The 14465-nt window shown below is 38.6% G+C and overlaps 1 protein-coding gene across 1 annotated transcript; it reads left to right on the top strand.

Moving 5' to 3' along the window:
* The first annotated feature begins 1194 nt into the window (after nucleotides 1-1194).
* efna1b (ephrin-A1b) lies at nucleotides 1195-12394 on the top strand. Its single transcript, XM_081388566.1, has 5 exons — nucleotides 1195-1538; nucleotides 10158-10453; nucleotides 10833-10898; nucleotides 11011-11106; nucleotides 11261-12394. Exons 1-5 carry the CDS (start codon nucleotides 1441-1443, stop codon nucleotides 11380-11382), a joined length of 678 nt encoding a protein of 225 aa, XP_081244692.1. The 5' UTR covers nucleotides 1195-1440; the 3' UTR covers nucleotides 11383-12394.
* Nucleotides 12395-14465: the final 2071 nt, after the last annotated feature.

Below are 14465 nucleotides of genomic sequence, written 5' to 3'. Positions count from 1 at the left end.
AAACTGTATATCCATAATGTCCCTGTTCACCTGGGCGAAGGTGACGCATTGCTCTCAAAGCAGACGGAAATGCACCCTCACTCATATACACTCAGCTTTGACTAATCGTCCCAAACTGAAGCCTTCAACAACATGGAGCATGTATGAGCCTGCCCAGCCCTGCCTAGCCCAGCCCAAAATAGTCCGCAGGTAGACACACTTTCCACTCGGCTCACCTTATGCCCTCGAGTCAAAAAGACCTGGGCAAAAGAGAGGATAATTGCTTTCCTCTGTGACCCTAAGATGAGTATTTAAGGCCTGGATTAGAGGGACCCTCCTGAGGAGGTGGGATGAGGGGGGAAAGCCCTGATGAATGTAGTGCTGATGTCATAATAACCTTATCAGGTGTAAAAGGGGATTTTGGGGATTACATTTTTTTTGATTGATACCCAGGAAAAGCCTGCGTTGTTTGTTATTCTACACAATGCATCGTAATGTTTCCAAATGTAATATTTCATAACTGAAAAACACTGCCCACGGTAAATTACGCAACTTACTGTCATTTTGATTAACGCGGAACAGGGTTATTTCCAGTAAACAGGTACATTAGAAATATAGCCATTTCAGGCTTGCATTCAGGGAAACCTGAAAAAAGGCATATAGATTAAAAATATTATTATTAAAAATAAATAAAAGTAAAATGACCAATTAAACAATGAACAAAATAAGAAATTGGGTTACTTTATAATAAAAACAAATACTTGTATATTTACTTATAATATAAAAAGTTTAGGTATATGCATATAAAGGATGTCAGTTATAGTCAGACAACTAAATTTTTATATTTAAAAATGCTGATTTATTTCAGGGTTTTTTTTGTTATTATACGGTTGTTGTTATTATTATTAGAAATATTTTGGTCAACTTAAATAAAGCTGAATACACACACACCCACACACACACACACACACACACAATGTATATATAATGTAGCCTTGGAACAAAAAAACTGGAAATACAAAAATAACGAAAAAGACAAAGCACAAAATGACTAAAAATAACATCAGAATAGGTTTTCAATAAAAACTATAGTGTATAAATGATACTAAAATAGCACTGATTTACAGTAATTGTCATAATCTGTTCACTTCAATTGACAGCCTGTGCGTAGAGGCGTGTCGACATAAAAAGCGTCCTTGTTTTCATTGGCTGCTTGCACTTGAAGGCGTGGCTTATGTAGCTTATTGATAAAGAGGACTGAGCGCACATTTCTTCAGACTTTACCGCGACTGTTTCTGCTAGAGACTCGTATACAAACCTGCTATTCAAGCAAACCGAATCAATAGTGTTTCAACGATTCTTGCACTGCAGTAGTGCACATTTATATTTTCATCTTCAACGTGCAAAACAATCCTTTGCACTCGTATCTATTCCTTTGAAGAGCATTAAATCCCGGACTCAATGGATTTTCTGTGTCTGGTGTGTGTTGCGGTGAGCGTCAGCGCCTGGTACGCGTCTGCGGAGCGACACAGTGTTTACTGGAACAGCTCGAACGCAAAGTAAGTATTTTACTGCATTCTCCTTTATTTGTGTGAAACCTCTCCGCTGTTTTCCACCTTCATGTAAATAATTTCCTCTTTATATGATGTAGCTCTTGTTAGTATTCTTCTGTGATATCTGAAATCTCTGTATTATAGCTATCACAAGTTGTAAAAGCCTATGTAAACTATAGCCATAAAGTACGCAGTATTATTAAATTAATTACGTAGGTTATATGCACTGCATTAACAGTCTAAATAGTTTAACAGTAAGCGGCTATATCTTATTTTATCTGGTGTAGCCTATGCAATGTTTTGTTGCAGTTTCTCGTTATTTGCTCCTACTGTTTTCATTCTGTTTAAACGCATAACTCTGACTTTTAACTTGGCAAATCATTACCCTGGCTTGCAAGTTATGTTAGTTCAAGTTGTTTACGCTTTCAGGTTAGTTATCACACACTTCATTGCTTTGATTATTGTCTCTGCCTCTCGTCTAACCTTTAACATGTACAGTATTAGTGAATGACATGATAATTACTGTATAAGAGACAGCAGCTGGGAAGAAACCAGACAGATGGACAGACAGATCAGCCTAAATATACATGCACACATGTTAGTTTTACTATTTGTGTGGGCATTTTATTGACAGGGTGTCTTACTACATGATATTTACCATACTTTATCCTTCACACAAACCTGTAGATGTAAATTTTTTTAAATCTAGCCAAATTTTTACAGATACATACACAAAGCAATAAATAAACAGACATGAGCACACCGGACTAAAATATCTAGTAGTAGCTTGCGCTTTTTATGGGAGGTATCTTGTTACTCTTAGTATGATATTAAGTTGTTACTGATACAGATTACACCGTTACAGCACTTTGTTGTGTGTTTCATCAAATGATTGCATTTGTAATCTCTCGTCGTAGTGAAGAAGGACGGGTCATCAGGCACTTTCCAGAGATCAATATGAATGACAGCAATCAAAGTGATTTATTATGATTTTAGCAGGAAACTCAAGAACAAGAAAATGGGCTTTTGTGGATATCAGAAGCTTGTTGACCGTAAAACAGAACCTTTGGCCATGTGCTGGCATCTCTTTTCCCGCTTCTTATTGTCATTGACTTGACTGGATTTTTCACGTACACCATGATAAACCTGTTGTCATAAAAGTTAACTGGTGATAACTGAACTGAATCCGTGCGCACGGTCATGACCCGATTGGAAGTTTTCATGATGTCACAGGTGATTCACACCGTCTGTTGTGATTCAGTCGGCTTTCGGTGAATAATTTGTCAATGTCGTAGTTGCGCAACATGAGTGTACCAGCCTTAACCAGACACGGTCTCAGAAGAGCCTGGCTCAATATCAGCCAGCAGAGAGAGATCGAGAGAGAAGCAGCAGCTGTTCCTGAAGACAGACAGAAGGAGGGATAGCTTCAAGAAATCATGTAATAGAGACCAAACTCTTTTTAGGACCTGCTGTGAAAAGAATGAGGTGGAAGAGTGAGGTGGATGGAGTAATAGGAGCTGCTTGGATCTGGGTATAAAAAAGAAGGATTGGTAATTTGAGTTCGAGACTTCTATGGAGATGGAGAAAAAGAGGTGGAGGGGATTATGTGGCAGCAGTCTGGTGCGTTGTCTGGTCCCTAATCCCGACATGGACCACATCCACGGAAAGGGTTGCGTAAGCACAACAAGAAAATTTGTAATAACGAAACGCTAAGCCCTCAGAAAATCTCTACATTAAAAATCTGTGCGGATCTCTACTTTTAAAGCTCTCTGTCTTGCACACATACACAGAGACCATGGCAATGTTGCTCTATTAGCATTGAAAAGGTTAGAAACAAACACCCACACATCAAAACTGTACAATTATAAGCACCAAATATAACCAATACATAAATATAATCCCTTCTTGAGTCATAATCTGGCAGGTGTGGTGGGAAGGGAACTGTGTTTTCACTATGTATTTATCCAAGTTAAATCTTTCTCATTAATCTTACATTCTAAGAAAAAAGAAACAACTGCCATTAATCCAATGCCAGAATTCGGGTTTCTCCTTTTGCTTTTATTTCCTTTTAACAACTTCCATCAAAGCCAATGATTGTTCAATCAGTCTGTGAAACTCAATCAGGTAGTATGTAAGTGCACTAGTCAGGCTCGACTAATCAATGCCAGATAGGTGTTAAATATTAATTGGCGTGATCATCTAGTTCTGCCTGTTGCGTAAAAGCGTTTGCACGAAAACAAACACAAACGCACACTAGACTGTTTTTGTACCTGAGTGGGTGTGAGTGAACAGTGATGATTTAATCTTCTGCACATGGCCTTTGGCGAGCTGATGCTCTGGTTTGACGGGTATGTGCGTGAGTCTGCGCCCCGAGGAGACTGGATTTTCAGGTCCGGATTGACGTATGGACGTTGTTTTCGCCGATCTGTTTTTGTGCTCGACTCATGCCTACGCTGATCGCGCTGAAGAGGAAGTGTACAGTCTCGTCATGTTAGCATCATCAAATCATTACTCTCGACCTGAATCATGTGTTTATTTTCGCATATGTGTTGTCATATGCATTTGTGTTCCCTCGTCAAAGTTTTGCTGGCTCGCATGCGGGGGGAATGTGCGATTAGGGTATATTTAGTAGACTGGGATTCCTTCCAACAAACATGTTGCTATACTTGACCTTTCAGCTGTCCACTCATTGTCCACTCCATTTCCTCGTTGTCCATCCCTTCCTCGCCAGATTCACTTTGTTTGATCTTTTACATGTAACTGAGCATTTAGTGCTGTGTTGTCTTGAGGAGGGGAGCAGACAGATCAGCATTCTTATCCAGACAGATTCCACAGACAGGCTATAAATCTATCTTCTTCACACAGACACACACACACACACACCCCTGTTCTTTGTTTCTGGCTCATAGATGCACGCAAAAACAGCCGGCTACGTAGACAGGGCTGTAATCTGTAAAACGGACGGTTCAGCCTCAGATTATACGCAGATGTGTGTAATCTGGCTGAATGACCCATTCACACAGAAATTACTGTATATATTTATAGACCCCAGTGTAATCCAGTGCTGTATAATCCCGATTTACACAGAAATGGATGTGTATGGAAAATATAATCCATAATTCCACAAAGCATTATAGAATGTTCTACCATCTACGTAGTCGATTGATTACGAAACCGTAGCTCTTTCCGGATCAGTTGTGTTTTTCCACAGCTTAGAGTTCCATTTTAGGGTTTCAACTGGTTAAGTAATGATGATTAATAATCGGCAGAAATAATCTGATGTTCTAGGTTAAGTTTTTATGTATATAAATGACCCTGGGCCTGTTTTTACATTTCTTGCTGCGTTTTCCACTCATTTTAACCCTTAAAGCCCCTTATTCTGAGCTCTTCCTCTCTTCTCCTTATCTCCAACCCAGACTTCCTTACTATTTCTCTTTATGTGTCCTCATACCCTCCCTGCTCCATCTTTCCGACCACTTTTTTTCCCACACAGCCCCCTTTGTCTATCTTGTTCTGTCCCTGATTACTATTTTGATTCTCACTGCCCTGTTGAGTTGGAGTTTTCCTGTTTTTCTGTCTGTAGTCTGCTAGATTGTGTAATTGTCGGTGTAGTAAAGTGTGTGACCTCACAAATGTAAACAAAAGAACCAGAAACTTGTTTCCTGGTGTTACTTATTTACCTCAAGTCAAGCGTTTGCCTTCAGCGTCTTCAGCAGCTCACTGTCGCCACCTACAGAATGCTTACATCACTTAATGATCATTTTTATGTCTCTCAATGACTATATTGCTTTCAGTTTATTATTTCATAGGTACTTTTTTGTAATAAAGGTGCTGACTTTGAATAAAACTCACAGTATGCTACCAAACAACAAGCTAGTGTATCAACAGGCAATTAGCATCCATTTAAAAGTGAAAGACAAAGGGAGGAGGGGGAAATCAGGCATTTGTAAGGAACGGACTGAGAAAGATAGGACGGGGGATGGGTGACGGGTTAGAGGTCAGATAGAAAGAAAGGAATGTTTCTCCAAAAAATTAGCCTGAATGAAGAGGCCCAGGTTTATAATGTGATTTTAAACAGAATGGGAAAAGAAAGAGGGTGGAGAAGATGGAGGAAGGGGGGGGGGGGGGGGTGGAAGATAGAAAGATATATATAAAATATAAATAGATAGGGGTGGAGCAAAAGGACAGTGATGGATAGGGTGAAATTTTGGTTGTCTGCTCTAAACTCACACAAAATGTCACTGAAATAGCCTAATATCTAAGTGTAATCACTGAAGAAAAATGTGAAATCCAATAACTTGTTAAAACGATGTAATATGGGTTCAATAATTTAAAAAATCTCTAGAAAATGGAAAAGGTAGGCCTACTGGTCATTTGGATATCTGTTAAGTTTCCAGACATTTCCTTTAACCCTAAAACGCAACATAAAGCAGAGTATATAGGTAAAAAAGCTGTGATAAAATAGTATGGACAATTCCTTCATATTAACACAATAAAATGGACCCTAAAGACTAGAGTGTATGTGAGACCATCATTATTCTCTCTTGACCTAAAACTTTATTTTTTCATATGGTATTGTAACCTCAAGACTTTGTCATGTGCATATCATGATTTGCACATCTGCGATATTTCAATAAATATATTGTGCAGCCCTACCCCCACTCCATCTTGACTTGAAACATGTATCTGTAAACCCCCACCCCCACTTTAACCCCCGCGAACGGGCCGTATTGGATAAGTCCGGTGCTGGTGAATAGCAGCGGTGTGATCCGTGTGCTCAGTGTGATAATCCCTGGTTTGGAAGAGCGGATTAGCTGGCTGGCATTCCGACCCGTTCCGCTACGTCTGGGGTAATTACCAGCATGTAATCGACGGGAAGGACAATACGAGAACATACTGCTCGGAAAGAAAGTGAGAGAGCGGTGAGGGTAAAAGGACTTAGTGGTGACTTAGCACCTTGAACCTGTCAGACTTTAACGGGACGAAGGCGCAAGACTGAGACGTCTCTGTAAGTTATATTATACTTGTAGTGTAGAAAGAAAGCCAGACAGACAAACATAGCGTGAAAGGTTCGTGCACGCGCTTGAACAGACAGGTTTTATTACTTGATAGTGTGAGAACAAGCCACTAAAATAGGATCATAATACTTGTCATGACAAGCAGCAGGTCTTAAAGGTTTTCAGTAACCGAGCCCTCAACTCTGTTTGTGTGTGTGTGTGTGTGTGTGTGTGTGTGTCAACTGCTGACAGCGAGCATAGTGCAGTTGGCAGTGAGTACATCTGCTCTGAAGCACACAGCTCTGACCGTCGCAGTGTGTGTGTGTGTGTGTGTGTGTGTGTGTGTCCTGCTGACTGTGTAAGGGTGTGTCTGAAAAATATGACCCTGAACTTTGACATTACTGACCCGCCTGACAGCTTGAAACATTCAGCCAAAAGTGAAAGAGGGGGAGCGCAGACAAACTATTGAGGGGAACAGGGACAAACACGTATCTGAGAGCAATTTAAGCTTTAATTTTACATAAAGCAGTTTTTTATGTATTTGAAAGTCTATTATGCTCACCATGGCAGCATTCATTTGACCACAAATACAGTAAAACAGCAATGTTGTGAGTTATTTCAATTTAAAATAACTGTTTTTCAGCATCATTACTCCAGTCTTCAGTGTCACATGATCCTTCAGAAATCATTCTAATATGCGGATTTGGTGAACAAGAACATTTTCTTATTATTATCATTATTATTATGGAAACAGTTGTGCTGCTTAATATTTTTGTGGAACTTGTGCATTTTCACAGGATTCTTTTATATGAAGTTCAAAAGAACATAATTTATTTGAAACACATTTTTTTGTGTAATAGTGTAAACGTCTTTACAGTTTTTTTTTTAAAGACTGACACTTGCATAAGATGAAGACTGCAAACATATTAGTACCCTAAAAATGCTCTACATAGAGGAGGTCGGCTCATTCCACCAACCTAATTAGTCTGCGTAAACAAATTACTGAGTGCAACTTTAAACTCAAACTCTTTAAGCCCAAACGCAAACATTTAAACACAGGCTCCTCTGTGTCTTGTGATAAACAGATTAATGACGTGGCCCCCAGGGGCCGCAGGTACAGACACTCCCCTGAAATGTGTGCTGTTTACATGGATCCGTGCCCCTCTTAGCGTCACTCTCACGCCCGGCCCTTCACAGAGCCAAGTGTCACACGGGAAACAGTGGCCACTGCGGCGTTTGAAGTGACCGCTCGCCAGGAGGAAAAGCACAACAGAGCTTCTCTGGGATTGTTTGAGCTATCGGCGGCTGGCCTTGGATCAGCTCAGAGAGATTAGACAGGCATGGGAATCATAGTGTGAGGGCCCACCAGACCCTTTCAGTATGAAATTAAACTTAGAGATGCACAGATAATCCAATTATATTCTGATAAATGGCCAATTAATGTTCTATACTATTTTGTCAAAATAAATTAAAAATAAAACACTGCTATAAGAGTATTTTGGCATTACAGCATTAAATGTACAGAATAAAAAACATTTATTTGATTGATTGATGATTGTTATTATATTTAAAGAAAATATATGGCATCACAGCATGATATAAAATTAGCTGAATTGGTTAAATATTACATTTAACCTTTGTATAATTATCATAATAAAATGTAACAATATAATAGACCTAATGTTTAGTAATACAATTATTTTCCCCATACATAAATATAATGATGTTTCATGACATTCATCAGGAATATTTATGTATATTAGCCAATAACCGATATGGTACCAATATATTGTGCATCTCAAGGCAAACACCTTAATTGGTGACCCAAAAAAAAGAGATTAAACCCGTGCCTTAGGCTGATGTGTGGGGGATGAGTTAATGACACCCAATTTGTGGTGTTGTCTTGATCTTGCCACCAGGTTTCAAACAGCTCCAGATCAGCTGCTTCAAAGGAACTTCAGAGGAAGTGGGACGGGGCAATCAACCACACAGTCTAGTTTCCTAGAAAAACAGAGCGAAACTAAAACCGCCGAAACTGTTCTGACACTGATTTCTGTTTTAGAATCACTTTGACCATTTCATCAGTTCTGATGTGTTGATTGGCACATTGAATACGCATAAAAAAACACCGCTTTCCCACACACAGAAAAGTCAGCTGGCTTAGCATTGCGTACACCCTGTCTTTTGAACACACTGCTGATTAGAAGCCGTGCGAGACTGACTCTAATCTCTGCATTAAGCGGGGCTAATGAGCGCAGTGATGTGTATGTTTACCCCCCGTCTGAATAGACCGCCAGGCTGTTTAGACAGGTCGGCCAATGCTCACTGCGGAGGCACAGTGGGAAAGAGACAGAGATGAAGGGGGTTGAAGTGGACAACAGGGGGCCCGTCAGGAGCCTGTGTGTCTGTCCGTCATTTAACCACGGCTCCTGATGGCAACAACAACAAATACATGTGCCAAAAGGGAGAAAGTAATAGAGCAAAGGGCAAGATGGGGGGAAAGAGGCCGCCTTGTGTTTTGATGGCGGTTCACGTGAGGGCCGTGTGAGTAAATGTTTTGGTAAAGTGATTGGGTTTGATGATATTGGGTATATGGAAATGTATCATTTATAACAGTCACAGAGCTAATCAGCCAATCAGATACTTTATGTGGTTTGAACAGGGGCATTGTATGGTCAAAGCGGGGGTGAGCGTATTAAGGAAAAAACGTTGTGATTTATTCAGATATGTTGCGTTATTCAGAAATGTGAGACAAAATTCACAATAATAAATCAATGACAACATGAAAGCACAACATACTGAAAGGCCTGTGGATTTGTCATTTGTACATCTGGTAACAGCAGCAGGGAAGCTCAGATCAGACGAAAATGAGAAAAGCAAATGAGACGACAATAAAAGGAGAGACAGACAGAGAGGAGGCTGTGAAAACATGTAGAGCCAATTCAGAGAGCCAGTCAGTCTAAGCGGCTCCATCTCCGTTACCAAGAGAACAAGGAAGAGGTTGTGATGGATCACACTAAGTCAATGGATTTCAAGATTTTCACAGAAAAAAAGTTTTAACAAAAAGTATTTTAGAGCTGTCAAAGTAAACATGTTAACATGTTATATGTATATCTATATATATGGGGTTCCCCTCAATCATATTTGTGTGACAAAATAAAAAGGGAGATTCAAGTTCATTCTAAAATGTAAAGTGAAATACGTGAGCAGACTAATTTATAGAATTTTTTAAAACAAAGCAAAATGCTTATGGAAATCTTTTCATTGAGGACTTTAAGAAAAACACAGTTGAACAATTTCCCTAAACACTCCTTCACCCAACGTGACACAAAAATGCAAAGTAGAAAGAAAAGAAAAAGAAAAAGGGATTGTACAGGGTGTTTCACCCAAATAAAAGCAACAGGTGAAGGGTGAACACACGTTACTCACACACACGTGCATCAGGGTGTAGCTCTCGCTTTTGCTTTGCACTGATGACTCTTGCTTGGGGCCATTTCGTGTCACTGTTTCTGTTTGTTTGTGAACATCAAGTTTGTTTTTGGAGCCATTTTATTCCTGAGGTGTGTCTGTGTTTTGAAGGTTGACAGCCATTCATGGATTTTTTTTTTTTTTTTCACTTTTCTTCCAGCTTCCTATGGGATGATTACACCGTGGATGTCCGCATTAATGACTACCTAGACATCATCTGCCCTCACTACGCGCGGGGCGAGATCCCATCCCAGGAGGCCGAGCGGTACGTGCTCTATATGGTGGAGCTGGAGGACTATGAGAACTGCAAGCCGCAGTCCTTCGACCAGCTGCGCTGGGAGTGTTCCAGACCTTTCGCTCCTCACGCTCCAGAGAAGTTCTCGGAGAAGTTCCAGCGCTTCACTCCCTTCACTCTGGGCAAGGAGTTCCGCCAGGGAGAGAGTTACTACTATATTTGTAAGTATCCACGTATCTAAAAATTTGAGGTTTGTGTGTTAAAATTAAACACACAAAGTGCATGTTGTGTGACCAAAAAAAATACATAATGTACATCATCATGTCATGTGGTGTGACTCCCCAAAGTCAGGATATTTGTGAAACAATATTTTATTCAATTTAATTATTTACATTTTTTTCAATATTTATTATATGTACACTAAGCTATTACTTTTTACACCATATGCCATTAAATTTTCCTTGAATTTCAAAACCTTATGAAACCAACGTAAATACAAAATGCTTGTTTTAGCATTTAATAACACATTAAATGATTTATTATTATTTCAGTTATAGTACTACAGATTCCAATTCTAAATTTTCACTCTGTTTTCCACAGCCAAACCTCTTCACCATCATGGACAGGAGTGTTTGAGACTGAAGGTGGATGTCGTTGGACCTCACGGTAAGTCAAATGAGTTCTTGCGTTACCAACTAGACATTTCTGCAATCTTTACTGAATTACAAGGACAACCAAAGCCTTACTTACAGTCCAACTATATCGTTTAATGTTCTAGACTCCAAGAACAAGAAAAAGATAGTTGAGAAGGATGATGAAATGGAAATAAAGGCTGGTGGAGGAGTACACAACCCATCAAACAGGCTTCCAGCAGGTGAGAACTTCTTTTCCTCGCTTTTGGCAGCGTGTCCATTTGCTTTAGAAAAAGATGTGGAATTTCTTGACTTTTCAAGTCGAGGTGTTAGAGTGACTTTACGCAAGTTACACGGTCACGAAATGTACTCATCATGCTTCTCCTCTACTTTCAGATGACCCTATCGCCATGATCCCAGTTGTTCAGAGGAGCGTGGGCAGTTCGGGTGTTCGTGTGTCTCCCGTCTCAAGTTTCGTCACGTTGATCTCTATACTCATCTTTCTGCTCCTCCACTGAGCCTGATATAAGAAGACTTTATGGACGCTGGACCGTTAGGACACAACAGACTTTAATGCCGGCGCTGGTTACCGGCACTGAAAATGGATTTTCTATGAAGAATTTTTATACAAACTGAGGTTTTGGTGCTGGTGTGCAAGTTGCTGAGTGACGTGTTTGCATTTGTGTTCGTGAGAGTGATGTGACCAGAGAAAGGTGTTTTTGAAGAACCTTTTCTCTCTTTTTTTAAGAGTATTTACCGTTCTATAATTCTGTTCCCCCATCAGCTCTTTTTATTTTACTTTTGTAGACCGTATGTGCTCATTTTTCCTGAAAATTCTTCACACATCTATTTACCAATGTGATTCAGAACAAACCTTAAAGTCGGGAGAGCTTGTTTTGTAACTATCAGCTGTAGAACTGGAATTGTGATCACAAGGGAGAACAATAGGCTAGATATTGTGTTTGATAGAGACCTTTGCTCTACTGTACTGATTTGAGCCAAAGATCACAGGATTTCTCTTAAAGCTGACCCTGACCTTGCACCTTATAAAGAATTGATGTTCGTGCATATAACAGTGTTTGTAAATCTAGAACAGCTATCAAACTGTTTCCTGTGTTTTGGATCTCGTGTTGCTGTAGTTTCAGTTGGTTTCTGTGATGTAATGTGAACACACCCTACAAAATGTACTGGAATTATGTTATAGATGAGATCAGATTTGTTTTCTTTTCTTTCATAACACAACATTTGGTTTTGAACAGGAATGATCGGTTGTGCTGTTTGTGAGTGAGTGAGTGAGTGAGCGAGCGAGCGAGCGAGAGAGAGAGAGAGAGAGAAGCTGGCCTTCTGACAGAGAGCACGACATGCACAAACAATTTAAAACGGTTCAATGAATTCTTTCAAATAAGTTAAAAGAACAATTTCTTTTTGTAAAAAGTTATTTTGTACTGTATTGGTTTATAAACTTGTAAATAGTTGTGTAAAAATGTACATATTAAGAGTTCTATAAAATAAAGACATTTGTTAATTATGAAATTGTGTGGAATGTTTATTTTTAATAAATATTGTTCAATTGATTCAAAGAAAACAAAGTTTTGGAGCAGCACAGACAGATTCTCTGTGCAATTTGTTGAGGCCTCAGAGTAAAGTTTAACACTGTCAAAACACCACCATCAAACTTTCTTCCTGTCCTCTTTCGTTCCCTTTTCATCTCTTTTTCATGGTCAGGACTTCACAGCTGTTAACCAAACATTCAGATGGGGTTGAGATGAATGAAAGAAAAGTGGCACTTGGGTGCCAGGACGTAACTTGCACATTTTTCTTGGCACTCTCAACTTTTTCTTTTTTGACATTTGAAAACATTCAACACAAGATACATTGGACTCGCTATGTATAGGTCTTTCTCAGCTTTGGCCATTTTTGTACCCCTGGACTTTTAGAAAACATTTTTTTTATAATTCTGAGAGGAGAATTTTGTCTTTGAAATAAAATAACAATCTCCTTTTTCTTGTTTTGTATTACTCTTTGGTCTTTTTCATAGTTTGCATTTTATGTATCCTAAATACAATGAATTTTTTCACACTTTGTGCACATTTTGACTAAATGACAATACATAAAAACATAAAAATAGATATTTAATTTATTTGATTTTATATACAGTATGTCTCATTTAATCTCAGGCATGCTCTTTGCTGACAAAACATTTTCATAAGGGATGAAATTGTGATATAAATCAATATTTAATTATTGAAAAATTAATTATTAATAATTAAATTTGTTTATGTTTAGATCACTTTATATGGGTTTTCATAAAGATGCAATAATTGTGTAATTATTTTTCATGAATCACAGATTAAGATCATTAAATGCAAAAATAAATTATGAAAGGGTGCATGGTTTCCAAGACTGTATTGATACATTTAGCATACAACAAAGATGAAACCATTGAAATCCGTTTTTAATACAAATCAATCGCGGGACACTAAACTAGCTACAACATGCGTGTATTCAGTGTAGTTAAAACACCTTTCGAAGCCCAGGAGTGCAGAAACTAATTTATTTCAGAAAGCGGTTGTGCTTTGGACAGAGCTCTATACCTCAAGCGTGTAGTTTTAAAAACTACAGCGTTTTAAATCTCAATATATTATAAACAATGTAGGTGGCAACCATCTTAAAATTACTCCGTTGGAATCACCTACGCCTCTTATTTCACTACACAACAGGACTCTGGAAGAATTATTTGAAGCTATTTGCAAAATCTCTTCAATGGATGGCAGACAAAAATGCCATCTGCTTTGGACTGGACCATCACTTTACCTTGTGTGTGTGTGTGTGTGTGTGTGTGTGTGTGTGTGTGTTGTTCTGTTTTGTTTTTTCTTCAGAATTTTGTATCAACACGAAAAATATATCATCGTTGAAGTACGGTGGCCCAGTAGTGCACAACACAATGAAATGTAAAAAGCAAACATAAGTTCACAACACAACGAAATAAAGCCACAACACAACGGAAACAAGCCACAACACAACGGAAAATCCACAACACAACGAAATAAAGCCACAACACAACGGAAACAAGCCACAACACAACGGAAAATCCACAACACAACGAAATAAAGCCACAACACAACGGAAATGCTCCCGACCACTAGAGGGCTCTCGGAGCCCAGTAAAGTTAGTTTTCCAAGCCATTGTTCATTAGAGAGTCAGCAGTCTATAAAAATATATCAACACCACGATTAGTTTTAACAGTATGTAGCTAACCATTGTTTATCGACATTTATTAATTCAAAATCACCTACGTGCATTATAGCTACATATTTATACTCTAGAATGCTTTGACGCGCTACCACAGCGCATTATCCCTGAGGGAACGTCTGCCAATTCCTCCAAGTTGTTAAAACGTATAATTTGTTTTAATTAAAATTACTTCAAAAACATACAAACATAACATTCAAAAACATACATATTCAAAATCCAAAGCTTGATTGTATTTGATAGTAGACTGACTTAATATGACTTTTATAATGACTTTTTCCAATACCCTTCATGTATTTACAGTAATTAATTATTAATTATTAATTAATTATTTTTTTTAGGAAATTTC

Source organism: Scardinius erythrophthalmus, assembly GCF_964197995.2.
Source record: "Scardinius erythrophthalmus genome assembly, chromosome: 16".
Classification (NCBI taxonomy): Eukaryota; Metazoa; Chordata; class Actinopteri; order Cypriniformes; family Leuciscidae; genus Scardinius; species Scardinius erythrophthalmus.
The sequence above is the reverse complement of the archived record's forward strand: the minus strand, read 5'-3'. Positions and strand labels throughout refer to the sequence as shown.

Bases quoted from the DNA above. Each gene is read 5' to 3' on its own strand.
- efna1b (XM_081388566.1), top strand. From the start codon at position 1,441: ATGGATTTTCTGTGTCTGGTGTGTGTTGCGGTGAGCGTCAGCGCCTGG. The intron at 1,539-10,157 runs GTAAGTATTTTA...CTTTTCTTCCAG, and splicing joins TGGAACAGCTCGAACGCAAA to CTTCCTATGGGATGATTACA. The intron at 10,899-11,010 runs GTAAGTCAAATG...TTAATGTTCTAG, and splicing joins GGATGTCGTTGGACCTCACG to ACTCCAAGAACAAGAAAAAG.